At 41.2% G+C, this 15,210-nt stretch overlaps 1 protein-coding gene across 12 annotated transcripts in view; it reads left to right on the top strand.

Annotated features, from left to right (window-relative positions):
• Nucleotides 1-15,210, top strand: part of LOC308648696 (bombesin receptor-activated protein C6orf89 homolog) — a 54,788-nt gene that overhangs the window by 22,466 nt on the left and 17,112 nt on the right. For all 12 annotated transcript variants that reach the window (XR_014021903.1, XM_081293646.1, XM_081293647.1 and 9 more), the window contains 4 exons: nt 6,635-6,789; nt 6,995-7,134; nt 8,484-8,613; nt 12,830-12,953. Coding sequence is in view for 11 of the 12 variants with exons in the window: in XM_081293646.1 (XP_081149772.1) it covers nt 6,635-6,789; nt 6,995-7,134; nt 8,484-8,613; nt 12,830-12,953 (549 nt within the window). In the remaining variant the exon portion in view is untranslated. The remainder of the gene's footprint in view (nt 1-6,634; nt 6,790-6,994; nt 7,135-8,483; nt 8,614-12,829; nt 12,954-15,210) is intronic.

The following is a 15,210-nucleotide window of genomic DNA, read 5'->3' on the forward strand; positions in this document are numbered from 1 at the left end:
TCTACATTCTTTTTTCTGTTTTCTTAAGCTTTTTGCATATATATATATATATATATATATATATATATATATAATGTTTTTCCTCTGTGCAGAGGAAGCACATATAGCTTCCTCTATCTGTACACAGTTGATTTTCATTATTTATTGTAGTTAATGTCTAGGGTCTGAAGTTTCTGAGAACACTAGATTAATGATTGCTAGATTACTGCCTTTACAGGAAATACAGGTTAGGTACCTGCAAGCCTCTCCCACAGTTTTCTAATCAGTGCACACTTTGTTTTGTATATGTTTCTGTTTAAAGGCCCCTTGTTGAATATATATTGTTGCTTCATTAACATTAAATTCATAGTCAACATCATTATAATTTATGAACAAATGCATATTTTTTCTGCAAGGCACATCACAGCCTTCTGGCACTAAAGAAGACCAGGTAGCACTTTAGCATTATACTTGAGAACTTTTTTTTTTTCTTTTCATTAATTAACTTCATTTTTTAGAGCAGTTTTGAATTCACATCAAAATTGGGGAAGTACAGAGAGGTTGCATATGCCCTTTGACCCCATACATGCACTGTCTCTTTTAGGGGTCCTTTTAAATACAAAATCACTCAACGAAAAGCACAAAAATGCCAAAAAACGTGGCATTAAAATAGGTTATGAGGGGCTGGGGTTGTGGCTCAGTGGTAGAGTGCAAGACTAGCATGCTTGAGGCACTGAGTTTGATCCTCCACACCACATAAATGTGAAATAAAGATATTGTGTCCAATTAAAAAACTAAAAAATAAATATTAAAAAAATAAAAATAAAATAGATTATGAATAGGATGCTTGTTTATAATATTGGAAATGGGGAAAAAACAGTAAAAGATGTTACTATGTTCTACCTCAGCTGGGATTTGCTGCTCTGCAAATGATGCAAAAAGTATCTTGGGTATTGATTTTAGAGTATTAATTTAGGGAGTAGAGGAATTTGAAAATAGGAATTCTAATAATGAGGATTAACTTTACTATTTTAATTATTGTAACAATATAGAATGCTCTAATGTCTGGTGAACTAAATCCCTCATTTCGTTTTCAAGAATTTATTGTTAACTGGGTAAGGTGGTTCATTTGTGTAATCCCAGCTATTCAGAAGGCTGAAACAAGAGGATCATAGGTTTGAGACCATATTCAGCAATTTAGTGAGTGTGCAGGGTTTAGTACTGGGTTCAATCCCCCATACTAAAACAAAAAGAATTTCTTGTTTATACCTCTTAAAATCTAGTTCTAGAATAGGACAACCAATGAAAAATTAGCAAGGAATTTGAATAGACATTTCTTTAAAAATATACAGATGGCCTGTATATACATGAAAAGATCCTCAATATCATTAGGCATCAGGAAAATACAAATCAAACCACAATGAGATGCTACTTCATACCCATGAAAACGGCTGTAATTTAAAAAAAAAAAAGAAAAAAACAGACGTTTAACAAGTGTTTGCTTGAACATGAAGAAATTGGAACTTAATCTGTGCTGATGGGAATGTCAAATAGTGTGGCAGTTCCTCAAAAAGTTAAAACAGAGTTACTATGTGACCTAGTAATTCCATTCCTGGATAGATACTCAAGAGAGGTAAAAACATATGTCCACACAAAAGATGTAATAGAAGCATGAGTCATAGTAACCCCAAAATAGAAACCACTAAAATTTTCACCAACTGATGAGCATGTAGACAAATGTGGCATACCCATGCAATGAAATATTACTTTACATTAATTAAGTGCAACTGGCGGAAACCCAGGGACATTGACAATTCGGTGTGGAGAAGATTCAAGGGCCAGATCTTGATGCCCAACATTAGTTATAGGAGCAACAAGAAAACAAAGCACACGCTGCCTAGTGGCTTCCGGAAGTTCCTGGTTCACAGTGTCAAGAAGTGGAAGTGCTGCTCATGTGTAACAAACCTTACTGTGCTGAGATTGCTCACAACGATTCCTCCAAGAACCACAAAGCCATCCTGGAAAGAGCAGCCCAGCTCACCAGTTTCAACACCAAGGCTGAGCAGTGAAGAAAATGAAAAGATAGTTGATGTGCACGTTTTTTGTGTGCTTAATCACAAAAACTGCCAAAAAAAAAAAATGAATGAAGTATGGATACATGCTACAACAAAGACAAGCCTTGAAGACCTATGCAAGCTGGGCATGGTGGCACACACCTGTAATCCCAGTGGCTCGGGAAGCTGAGGTTCAGGAGGCTGAGGCAGGATTGCGAGTTTGAAGCCAGCCTCAACAATTTAGCAAGGCACTAAGCACCTCATGGAAGCTAGGTCTCTAAAATATTTTAAAAGGTTGGGGAGGGGCTAGGGATGTGATGCTCAGTGGTTAAGTGCTCCTGGGTTCAGTCCCTGGTTACCAAGAAGAAAACTTATGCAGAATGAAAGAAGCTAGATATAAAAGGCCACATATAGTATGATTCCACTTATGTTGTTCAGGGTTGGACGGAGGTGGCAGGGGATTGGACATCCGTGACTGCTGATTGATACAGAGTTTGTTTTTAGAATGTTGAAAATATTTTTAAATTAGTAATGAGAGTTACACAACTAGGAATTCACTAATATTCAGTGAATAATATGTTTAAACTTTTTAAATTTGTTTTTCTGGATGAATAGTCTATCTTCTGATAAATTATACACTTTAAATGCATACATTTTATAGTATATAAATTTTATCTTAGTAAAGCTTTAAAAAAGAAATGTATTGACAACTACTTAGAGAAAGCAAAATCATGTTCTGCCCTTCCAGTCCTACCCACCTCTACCCAGGTAGATACAGGCTCGAGCCTGTTAATAACCCATGGGCAGTCAGAGGTGGGGGTCTTTAAGTCGGTCATTTGCCCAGTGTCTGTCACATAACTGTGTTCTAACTGTTCCTGTGCCTGAGGGGAGTGTCCTCCATCGATTTTAGCCAATGTCCATACTTGGGAAGTCATTATGTTGTCCAGGATGGTTGGGAGGCTGGATTACTGATTCCTGCGTCTTGCTATTCCACACATGCACTTTATAGGTGAACTTTAGAACCCTGTTGTGACAGCTTCATCCCACCCCTGCCTTCACTAGTAAGAAACCTGATGTGATTCTGTCCAAGTTATATTAAATTTGTATGTATGGTTTTGGGACACTCGACATCTTGTGTGTGTGTGTGTTACTGAGGATAGAACCCAGAGCTTCCCACATGCTAGGCAAACACTCTACCACTGAGCATCCTTAGCCCGAGATTTGACAAGTTTATATCTAGTCTCCCTACCCAGGACTATAGTACATGGTTTCTTTCTTTGTTTTGAGATCTTATTTTTAAAAATATTTTTATTTGTAGATGGACATGATACCTTTATTTTATTTATTTCTATGTGGTGCCAGGGATTGAACCCAGTGCCTCACACATGCTAGGCAAGCGCTCTACCACAGAGCCACAACCCCTCTATTTTTATTCATTTACTTTTATGTGGTGCTGAGGATCAAACCTCACTTATGCTAGGCAAGTGTTGTACCACTGAGCCAGAACCTTAGCCCTTGGGATCTTATTTTTATGTCCTTTAATAAGGTTCTATAGTTTTGGCCTTTTTTTTTATGGCGGTGGTGGTACTGGAGATTGAACCTAGGGGTTCCCTACCATTGAGTTACATCCCTTAGTACTTTTTTTTTTTTTTTTAATTTTGAGACAGGGTCTCATTAAGTTGCAGCTTGCCTTGAACTGGTGATCCTCTTGCTTCTGCCTCCCAAGGAAGGAGGTGCCACTCACCCAGCTCCTAGTTTTACCTTTCTTATTAAATTTATTTCTAGTTTTTATGAATTGGATCATTTTTAATTTCAGTTTTTAACTAGTTAGAGTAATAAAGCTATTGCTTTTTACATATCAAGGTATCTGCATCTTACATTATTTCATCTTATATTATTCCTTTAGTACTAGCATTTGTTTACATGTGTTTCTTGGACTTTCAGGGAAAGTCACCCCTAAGTTTTTCTCTTATTTCCCAAGATACTGTCCTATTCTTGCTTTCTTTTCCTTTCTTGATTTTCCTTTACTGGGTCTTCTTCTTGCACCTGTGTTTCAAGGAATCTCCTCCTGGAAATACCAAGAATATCTAAAGCTCATAATAAAATTAAACAAGTTACACTTAAACCCTTCAGAGCTGCTTGCTGCTAGACAATGTAGCACATTTGTACAGATTAGAGGACGGCTCCCCTTTGTGTTGATGCTTTACTCTCACCTCTTGGGAAGACTATCTTAATTAACTGATTCTGTTGAAATATGATACATCACTGCAGAAAATATCATAACAAGTCTGCGGCTATCCAGGGTCTCGCAGGTTGGTGCTCTTTAGATGAGGAGTCCTGCGGGGTGTCATCCAGCCAAACATTCACAGCAGTGCCGCCCCCGTCTATGAATTTGCCATTAGTCTCATTGTTTCACATCTCTTCACAGGACCCCAAAAGGGGAAAGTCAGAATATAACTAGGTCTTCCTCTTCCCAGTCTCTCTTAGGGCGCTCTCATCCCAACTCAGAATAATGTCCCTAGAACATCAGGAAACCCCTGCTGAAAAGCCTCATTGATGGATCAAAATGATGGTTCCTCATTTTGCTCTCGAGTCAGATGCGCTTCAAGCCCTGGAAGCCCTATGGCAGCGTTCCCTTGAGCCCCTTGCCCGGCGTCTCCTATCACACTCTTAACTTTTAGTTTTTATCTGTAAGGTCAAAGTAATGAGGCCTCCTCCGCAACCACATGATACACATCAAACAGTATAGTACGCAGAAATGGCACATGCAGGGCCAGGCTCTTGTTGCATTAGCTTCCTTTTCTTCCCAACTACTTTGGAAACTGAAACGTGGTGTGTAATGGTAACGTGTTGGTATAATTATTTGTGCTTCATGGTGTGTCCATTATGTGGAGTTCTTGTATTTTGGCAAGAATTCATTATTTTTGACTCCTAATAAGGAACATTTGAAAATATTCCAGAAGGAAAAAAGTGTACACTTTGCAACCTTAGTGTATCACAGAAACAGGTGACACTATAAGTTTATTCCACTGGCCCTGGAGGCCCCTGGTGAGCCCTGTGGGAGGAGAGGCCCCCTTGCACCTGTAGTTGTCTGGTTGATAGATTGACCAGGAGGAGAGCTCCTTGAGGATGCCCAGTGCTATCTGTGAGTGATGTGCTAGTCACAGACCTTCCCTAGTGGGGATTCCCCGTCCCTCTGCTACTGCCTTAACGAACACCAAGATGAAGTGTTTACTACTGATTACAGGAAATGTTTGGTGAGGGCTGGGGTTGTGACTCAGCGGTGGAGCATTCACCTAGCACATGCAAGGCCCTAGGCTCAGCACCACATAAAAATAAATAAATAAAATAAAGGTATATAAAAAAAGAAAGAAAATATTTTGTGAATAAGGGTCAGTTTCTAAATGAGTTTATTAGTTTAAAAAATTCGGTTCACCTCACACAGTAGGGCACACCTGTAATCCCAGCAACTTGGGAGGCTGAGGTAGGAAGATTGCAAGTTCTAGGTGAGCCTGGACAACTTAGTGAGACCCTTTCTCAAAGTAAAATGGTTGAGGCTATAACTGAGAAGTAAGGTGCCCCTGAGTTCAATCTCCAGTACCTAAATAAATGAGTTCATTCCAGCCACATTTGGTTGTCTCTTGCTTTTTGTTCTAGGCTCTCTCTGGATTCATTTCTACTAGGTTTTAATCAGAACCATGTTGTGAAACATTTTGGATTCAAATTAGAGTTCAAAACAAACAACTCTGAGAGAATACAGATGAAACCCAGAACAGAAGATAAACAAGAAATAACATAATAGCATTGTGAAAAGGATTCTGTCAGAGGGAAGGGACAGGAAGAAGCTGGGGAGGTTATATAGAAACAGCCCCCTCAGAGAAGGAGCCAGCCAGGGAAAGGTTTCAGGCAGCCAGTGAGTACTCATATCAGGGTCTGGGTTGGGGTCCTTCCACTTCTGACCAACCTGTGGTCCAGAAACAAGGGTTAGTAGTGGCCCTGCCTCTTGTGAGATAGGGTGGAATAGTTCTTATGGGCAGATGCAATTCACTGTATGCCAAAAGGGCCCCTAGGAAGTGCTGTCTCTCCTCTGCATCCCTTCTGTTTTCTGTGCCCTTTCCTCACTCTTCCTTCCCAGAGTTGTCCTGGCCCCCACTTGTTCTTGAGAGCCAGAGGTCTAGATGCTCAGAGTGTGCGAGAAGACATGTATCAGGGGTATGAGGCCACCCTTTCCATCTGCCCTCCCCGTGTGCTGTAGACATTTCAGACAAGTGGTCATGGGTTAGAAAATGTTGAGAATGTTTTTGCCAACTGTTATGTTTAATTTATTGATTTGATTTAGGAAATATATGTACATGTTAAAAGACATTTTTCATAAAGTGTAAGAAAGTATACAGAGAAAAGTATCCTTCCCATCCCTGTCCCCTGGACCCTCTACTCGTCCTCAGAGGGTACTTACTTCACATGTCTCTCTTCAGAGGTCTTGTGCTTATCATTGTTTCCTTTGAAAATTATGTTCCTTTCACTTTCGTTCCCAGAGTACTGGATCTACAGCTGTGTTATTCCTGTGTCTAACTCTTTCTCCATATCTCTACCCCTCTCAGATTTTGACCCCTGGTGGACAAATGACTGTGAGCAGAATGAGTCAGAGCTCATCCCTCCCAACTGCACTGGCTGTGCTCAGAAATTACCCCTCAAGGTAATACTCCTGGAAGATACCCCCAAGGAGTTCGAGAGACTCCATCCTCTGGTGATCAAGGTAAGAAGACTGAATCTCAGTCTGGGGTTGTGGCTCAGTGGTAGAGCGCTTGTCTAGCATGTGTGAGGCGCTGGGTCCAATCCTCAGCACCACGTATAAATAAATAAGTAAAATAAAGGTACTGTGTCCCTCTATAACTAAAAAAACTGAAAAAAAAAATCCTGATTCTCCCACTGAGTGATGGTTTGCTTTCTGTCTCACCAAGTCTGGACAGCCCCTGTTGTCTGAGGAGATTCAACATTTTCTGTGCCAGTATCCTGAGATGACAGAAGGCTTCACTGAAGGGTTTTTCGCCAAGTGGTGGCGTTGCTTTCCTGAGCGATGGTTCCCCTTTCCTTATCCATGGTGAGTATGGAAGGGCACTTAGCTTGTGTGTGGGGAAGAGGTGGGCTAGATGTCCGAACAGTGGGAGCCACTGAGCCCCTGCCACGTGTCAGCACCGAGTACTCACTTGACAGCATACAGCCAAGGGAGAGGAGTTCTCTGATAAACTAACCAAATGGAGCATGGTCAAAAGAAGGGCACCACCATGGGGTGCCTAATAGAATCATGATTTATTTCTAAGTATGTGTTAATAGAGACGTGTCTGGAGGATGGGTCCTGAGCACCGGGGCCAAGGAAAGAGCGTGAGGAGCAGGAGGAGAACTGCATTTCCTGGCACTTGCTTGTTCTAGGCAGAGTGTTTTGGTGCTTAGTGTCTGTTGCTCATTAGTGACACAATAGCTCTGGGAAAAAGAAATTATCATTGTCATTTTTCAGATCAGAAGAGTGGCAATCAGAGAGGCTCAGTAACTTGCCCAAGCACACCCCATCAGGACTGACACCCATGTTGGTTTCCCTATTTCTTTCTGTGTCCTACAGAAGACACTTCATGGCTTCCAGTCCTGAAGATAGGCTGGCTGGCCCAGTCGGGTCCATTCCTTGGGTCTAAGGTTGCTCTCTAACAAGAAAACAAAAGCTGGTTTCTATCCTAGAACTGTTTCAAAGGAGAATTAAAATAGCTTTCTCAGAATTCTTCCGGATAATTTCTAAATACATCCTCCTAACTTTATTTATTTATTTTTTTTAAAAGAGAGAGTGATAGAGGGAGAGAGAGAGAGAGAGAATTTTTCAATATTTATTTTTTAGTTATCGGCGGACACAACATCGTTGTTTGTATGTGGTGCTGAGGATCGAACCCGGGCCGCACGCATGCCAGACGAGCGCAATACCGCTTGAGCCACATCCCCAGCCCCCATCCTCCTAACTTTAAATTTGCCATCTATTTTTGAGATAGAATGCCCAGTTTAACAAGCTCATCAGGCCTCCCACTCTGCACTGAGAAGAAGGGTCATGCTTTTTTATCCCCTCCTCTCTTCTTCCCTCCCCCACGTGGCCTGCTATTTTCGTGATCTCTTTACAAGGTAGAATGAATAGATCCTTTCTTTTCTTCGTCTATACATTGTTTTAACTGGACTTTCTAGACATACCACCCACTCATAGAAACCATGGCCATAGGGTTTATGCGTGTGTGTGCATGTTATAATTCATTTTTTCAGCTTGACTCTTCTTCATGGACCTAGAACTTAAGATATTATACTGTTTTCTTTTCCTCTTTACCTACCACCCAGTTCCCCACCCTTGCTTAGTCCTCTGTTAGTAGATAGGCTGGATGGCCCAGTCTGATGATGTTTTTCTGTTACAAACTTTTACAGGAGAAGACCTCTGAATAGGTCACAAATTTTACGGGAGCTTTTTCCTGTTTTTATCCACCTGCCATTTCCAAAAGATGCCTCCTTAAAAAAGTGCTTCCTTCTTCACCCGGAACCTGTTGTGGGGAGCAAGGTAGGAAATTTTGAGAGGACTTGGATCTAGAACATTCTTCATTTGGGATCTGGATTGGTGTCATAATCAAGGCCTTTCTGGTATATTGACTTAGAGGGTGAATTGAGGGAACACCTACATAATCCAAAGGTCTCCCTTCTGCTGCTAGTCAAGAGACCTACAGTGTCCCACCCTGTTATAAAGGCATGTTTCCAGAAAGTTTAGGTATCTTAAAAGCCTGTTTCCTGTCCTTAACATGTAGGGGCAAGCTACTTTTCTATATTGAAGGGAGTAGAATTGTAAATTTTGAAGGGACTTGAATGTGCAGTGAGTCTGACTTCTCTACCCCAAATTATAAAGTAGGCAAGCCATAGATGAATAGTATATAAATGAATAGTCCAGTGTTTCCATTTTGTAAATAAGGAAACTGAGTCCCAGAGAGATTTTAAGTGATCTGTCCAAGGTCGTGGAGCAGATTAACAGGAGGATTCCTTCAACCCCCGACTCCCAGGATAGCTGGCTTTCCCCAGAAATAAATAAGAAAGCCAGGCATCATAGTTTATGCCTATAATCCCAGCTACTTAGGAGGCTGAGGCAGGAGGATGGCAAATTCAAGGCCAGACTGGACAACTTAGCAAGACCCTGTCTCAAAATACAATAAAACGAATGGGAAAGTAGCTCAGAGACAGAACATTAGAACATTCCTGAGCTCAACTTCCAGTACCACCAAAATAAAATAAAAACAAATGAGAACATTCAAGCCGGGTGTGGTGGCACACACCTGTAATCCCAGCAGTTCAGGAGACTGAGACACGAGTTCAAAGCCAACTTCAGCAACAGTGAGGCCCTAAGCAACTCAGTCCTGTCTCTAAATAAAATACAAAATAGGGCTGGGAATGTGGCTTAGTGGTTGAGTGCCTCTGAGTTCAACCCCTAGGATGTTCCTCCCCCACACAAAAAAAGAACATTTAGGTAGAGAACTGGAAAGGCAAAAGCTTGGGAGCCTGGGGAGGATCTGCTAGAAACTTGGAGAAAGTAAGTGTCCCACTCAGGGTGGAAAGGCCCACTCTGCACCCAGTGTTTCCCACCTTGGTCCCTAGCCAGTAGACTGGGAGAAGGTATTCTGTGTTTGTGTCTATTTACTTTTCTCTGAATTGTTCTTTTATTGAGTTTCATTCCTAAGGAAGATTTTGAGCCTTTATTGATTTGGAAGAATTAAAAGAATGAATTTTGTAAAAAAAAAATTAGGGATGGGGGTACATCCCCAAGGTAAAGCTGAGCTTAGCATGCTTGAGGCCCTGGGTTCAAACCCCAACACCACTTAAAAAAAAATAACACAAAATTTAAATATCCCAAACTGTGACTACCTATCAACTCTTGGTTGTGTCTTCAACCTCCTGATACTCTTGTTTGGCTCCAGATTTGCTGAATTGTGTTGGAAAATTTTAAAAACCTATAAAAACAATCATTTTGTCTAGAATAAGAACTTTTGTCTGCCAGCAGTGGGGAGGTGCTGGGCTCTTGCCTCAGACTTTACCGGAGTTTATCCTGCTGTCCTTGACTAGAACTTTGGCCATAGGATGATTTCATCTTCATAATTATGATTTAATTCTGGGCGAGGGCCTTTATCTCAATTTTCCCACTTGAATATTGAAGATAATTTCACCAGCCTGCTTAGCACCAAGGAGCCCAGCCAACCAAGTAACTTGAGTTACTCAAATGGCTATTGAAATCATCTTATTGTGGTTCACAAGGATGTTTTGGGAAGGGGAGTGGCCCCAAAAGGCAAAAGTCCTGAGTCTGGTTTCTTGGAGTATCTGTTTTCCCACCCTGGCCCAAGCTTTCCTTTTTCCCAGCCTTGTTACTCCACCCAGTTCTCCACATCCCTGTTCCTGGGCTCTGGTAAAGTCAAGGTCTGCGCCCAGCATCCCAAAGCAGGCTTAGGATAGAAGAGGGGATCTGGTTCTTAGAGTCACTAGGGGAAGAGATTAAGTCTAGCTCCACCCACTCCACAGTGCTACCTGAGGCTGGCCTGCATCTCCTGTCTCTCTGTTTCCACTCTAGGTGTGAAGGAACATGACCCCACCCCTCTCAGGCCTATGAAAGAAGACTACACCCACTTGCTTTAGGTCTTTGGGATTTTTTTTGTAGACTACAGATATCAGGGCTTCTGTGGTGTTAGCACCAGTCAACTGCAGGCCAGCTCAAGGTACCAAGCTCCCTCCTGTCACTACACCATCTCACTGAAATGGCTCTAATATGTCTTAGAAACAAAATCATAGCCAGGGTTGGACCCAGAAGAAGATGAGACCCAAACCTAGAGTCCTGGAATGGAAAAGAAAAACCAAATCCAGGGAATCCAGCTTGTGCCATCTGTTTTATGTAGGCAGGAGCTCTACTCTGAAGGGCAAGAGCTTCAGTTGGGGAGGCGAGGAAGAGGAAGCTCTAGGGGTTTTTTTGGAGCTAGGGAGAAAAACCAGAGTAAGTCCCACCTCTCCATGTCCCTATTCCCTGCCCATCCACGGGCTTCACAACTCCTTGCCTGGAACACAGCAGGTTGTACTTAGTGCATATTGCTGACAGTAGTTACCTCTGCAGGTACATATCTTGATTGTCTCTCATTTTCAAAATCAGAGGCCAGGCTAATTGTCATTAGGTTTAATTAGTAACATGGCATATCTGCTTACCTGGGTCTTGCCAGATAATTTGAACTTGCTGCTATGCAATTTTTATCAGAATCCTAATAGTAAGAAATGAGAGGGCTGGGGATGTGACTCAAGCGGTAGCGCACTCGCCTGGCATGCGTGTGGCCCGGGTTCAATCCTCAGCACCACATACAAACAAAGATGTTGTGTCCACCGAAAACTAAAAAATAAATATTAAAAATTCTCTCTCTCTCTCTCTCTCTTTAAAAAAAAAAAAAAGAAATGAGAGTCCATAGAAGAGTGCCTAAAGGATATGCATACCTGTTTATCTAAAATATCTGGATTAAATAGTACCCTTAGAAGATTGTATACTTAAACCACCACAGGTGGGCCTCAGACAGAGCCACTTTAAAAAAAAAAAAATATATATATATATATATATATATATATATATATATATATATATATATATTTTAGCTGTAGATGGACACAATATCTTTATTTTTATTTCTTTATATGCTGTGTTGAGGATCAAACCCAGTGCCTCACACATGCGAGGCAAGCGCTTTACCACTGAGCTACATAACCCCAGCTCAGAACCACATTTGTTAAATTGTGGTAAGAAGATAGAGGATGTAGCTGAGTGATACAGGGCTTGCCTAGCATGTGCAAGGCCTTAGGTTTGATCCCCAACTCCTATCTATATTTATATCTTTATGGATATCTGTATATGTATATGTGTGTGTGTATGTGTGTGTGTATGTGTGTGTGTGTGTGTGTGTGTGTGTGTGTGTGTGTATATATATATATATATATATATATATATATGGCAAGAAGATATTTTGCCTTTGACCTACTTTGAAACTGTGGATCAAAATAGTTGCAAATTGTGAAGCTCATTGTTTTAGTCAGCTTTTTCACAAACAAACAATTAGAGTAGGAAAAGTTTCTTTGGGGCTCACAGTTTCAGAGGTTTCAGTCCATAAAACAGCCAGTTCCATTCCTCGGGGCTTGAGTGAGGCTTAGCATCATGATGGAAGAGTGTGGCAGAGGAAAGTGCTTCAGACATGGCCTCTGAGAAACAGCTCTGCTCGACAAAAGGCAAAATATATACCGGAAAGGCATAGCCCCAGTGACCCACCTCCTCCAGCCAAACCCACCTCCCTTCAGTTACCATTCAGTTAATCCCTATGAAGGGATTAATTCAGTGATTGGGTTAAGGCTCTCATAAGCCAATCATTTCACCTCTAAACCTTGCATTGTCTTCTTACACGTGAACTTTTGGAGGACACATGTCTACGTCATAGCACTCATTCAGCAACTGCTCTGGGCTGTCATTGAGGGTGTTGCTGAGTAAATTACATAGTGTCTCTTTAGAAGAACCCATAGAAGACATTTTATCCTGGTTTCAGTACCAGGATATGCCATGCATAGGAGAAACTGTTTTGTCTTTTGGGCATAATTATGAATTTTTTGTTGGTTCTCTTTTCCTCTTTGCTTAGGCTGCTAGGAAACTCAAGCCATATGTGTGAGGATTTTCATGTTCTAATCCTCAGGTTTTGTTTTCTTTCCCTCCCTGCTCTTTCCTCCAGATGCATACGGTGCATGACCTATTTACCATTGGCAGCGGTGAGGCCATGTTGCAGCTCATCCCTCCCTTCCAGTGCCGAAGACACTGTCAGTCTGTGGCCATGCCAATAGAGCCAGGGGATATCGGTATGTAGGGTCTCAGGAGGGTAGGATCAACTGAGGAATCTTTAATTTTTAACTCAGAAAAAAAGAGTTAAAATATTCTAAGTATCAAATACTGCCTTCCCAAAGTTTTTATTAAGTAGAGTCAAAAATAACATTCTTTTATTAACAGAGTCAATATGTTTTAGAAATAAACTTATGTAGCAGAGAGAAATGTCTTCTACATACCGTACTTAGAATGCACATGTCGATTGGTCATAGAACCTTCCAGTTAGAAAGAATTCTGGAAAATGTTTAGATCAATCCCTCATTTTACAGATGAGGAGGTTGAGACCCAGAGAGGACGCCCCACTAGAGTCAAGCAGAGCATCAATTCTTACATGTCATTTCAGGTGCAGGCAAATTCTAGGGAGGGACAATTCAAGATGCCAGGAAACTATATACCTATTTTGCAAATAAAACAATGCAAAGCAGTATACAAGGGTCACACACTCCTGTGTGGGTTCCATAGCCAAGTCACAGACTCACACCAGTGACTCACTCTTGACTCTGGCTTCATGTTTTCCCAGATGAGACTTATCCTGTGCCTTATATTCTAAAAATCTATTCCAAAGAAACAGGTTTGCATCAACTACTGTCAGTAGCAATTAGTGTGAGAGCAGTCTTGTTGGCAGAAGCCACTAAAACAGCAAGTGTCATCATTGACCTCTTTGTTTTTCCTGCCTCACAAAACCTGGGTGAGGCCAGCAGTCCTCGACAGAGCCCAGACTAGTTTTCCAGTTGATTTCATTTTATTCATTCAGAAAACCTCAAATTCCTACAAACATCCCACCTCATTTGTGGGGAGCAAACTATACCAAGCTTTACTCCAAGTTACATAACCCTTATTTTAGTTTAGACATGGAAAATAACTAAAATGTACAAATTAAGCATCAACTAATAATGGAGCACAGCTGGCCTGGTGCTTGGGAAATGCTTACAAAAAAAGAGGATTCCTGAATGAAAATTGTTCTGAACCTATTTCCTATACTACAGTGACCCTTACACTAAGGGTGATTATTGCAGAAATCTGTGTATTGTGTTTGGAGTTGGTGTTTGTGCTTGAATAGGTGTCTTATGTTCTACAAAGGCCTAGCAGTTGAGACAACTATAGAAACCCCTTAGTTATCCACATTCCAGATTTTCAACTCCCACAAGCATCCAGAGTGCCAGTTATAGAATTAATTTTCAAGGGGGGAATAAGGTATCTAGAAATAATCAAAGAGACTTTGAGCATCAAATGCTGCTGGTGCAGATAGACCAGAATAGCCTAAAACCAGAACAGTTCACCTTCCAAGTTGTGATAGGCCAGTTTGTAAACCAGAGGGAAAGGAACCTTGTGGTTGACTGTGTCTGTAAAAGGTCATCCACATGACTGGGACATGGAAAAGGCACAGGAGACTGAGGAGAAAAACAAGCTTGGGAGAAGAAGGACGGGAACAAGGTAGGGAGGACAATGAGTATCTGAGATATGGCAAGAATAGAAGCAATGGCTACAGCTGCCACCATTCAAAATAAGGACAGAAAAGCAGCCCTGACAAGGGAGAATAATTCAATGGTTGTAGGATAGTGTCAACTTCAGTCCCTTATAAATTCCAAAGAACGGTACTATAACAAGAAAGTTCTTTGATTTTTTGACAAAATATTGTCCTATGGAGATGGGCGGGAATTAGGTCACCAGTCACCACAAAACCTTGACTTGGAGGCATTTTCCAGGATGACACACAGATCAGGCACAGCATTCGCAGTCACTGTATATAGTACAGCTCATTGTGATCTTTACTGAGTCATCAAGTGTAGATTAAATTCTATTCCGTTTTCTTAAAGATGAGTAGGAACCGTACTCTAGAAAATTCTTCATCAATAAGGTTTTTTGCTTGTTTCTTCATGTTATTGTATTATGGTAAAAAGAATTAACATGAGATCTAACCTCTTAAATTTTTAATTGTAAAAGACTGTCATCTTAATCATAGACACAGTGATGTTGGCATCATCAGATTATCAAAGTGTCAAAGGTCTTAAGTTTGCCTTCCTCATCCACTCAAACAACATGGGTTCATGTGTCTTTGGATTGCTCCTGACTCCAGCAATGGGAATGGCAGTTCCTGGGGAAGGCCCTTGGCAAATAGGGTTTTTGAGTCAGTAGAGTCCACATGCAGTATACATCAGTGTACCAAAGACTGAAAAGCCTTGGAGGAATCTGCTGTTCCTCAAACTTACTTGACTGTGGAACCCAGTTTCT

The sequence above is a fragment of the Spermophilus citellus genome (assembly GCF_964194105.1).
Source record: "Spermophilus citellus genome assembly, chromosome: 5".
In the NCBI taxonomy this organism is placed as follows: domain Eukaryota; kingdom Metazoa; phylum Chordata; class Mammalia; order Rodentia; family Sciuridae; genus Spermophilus; species Spermophilus citellus.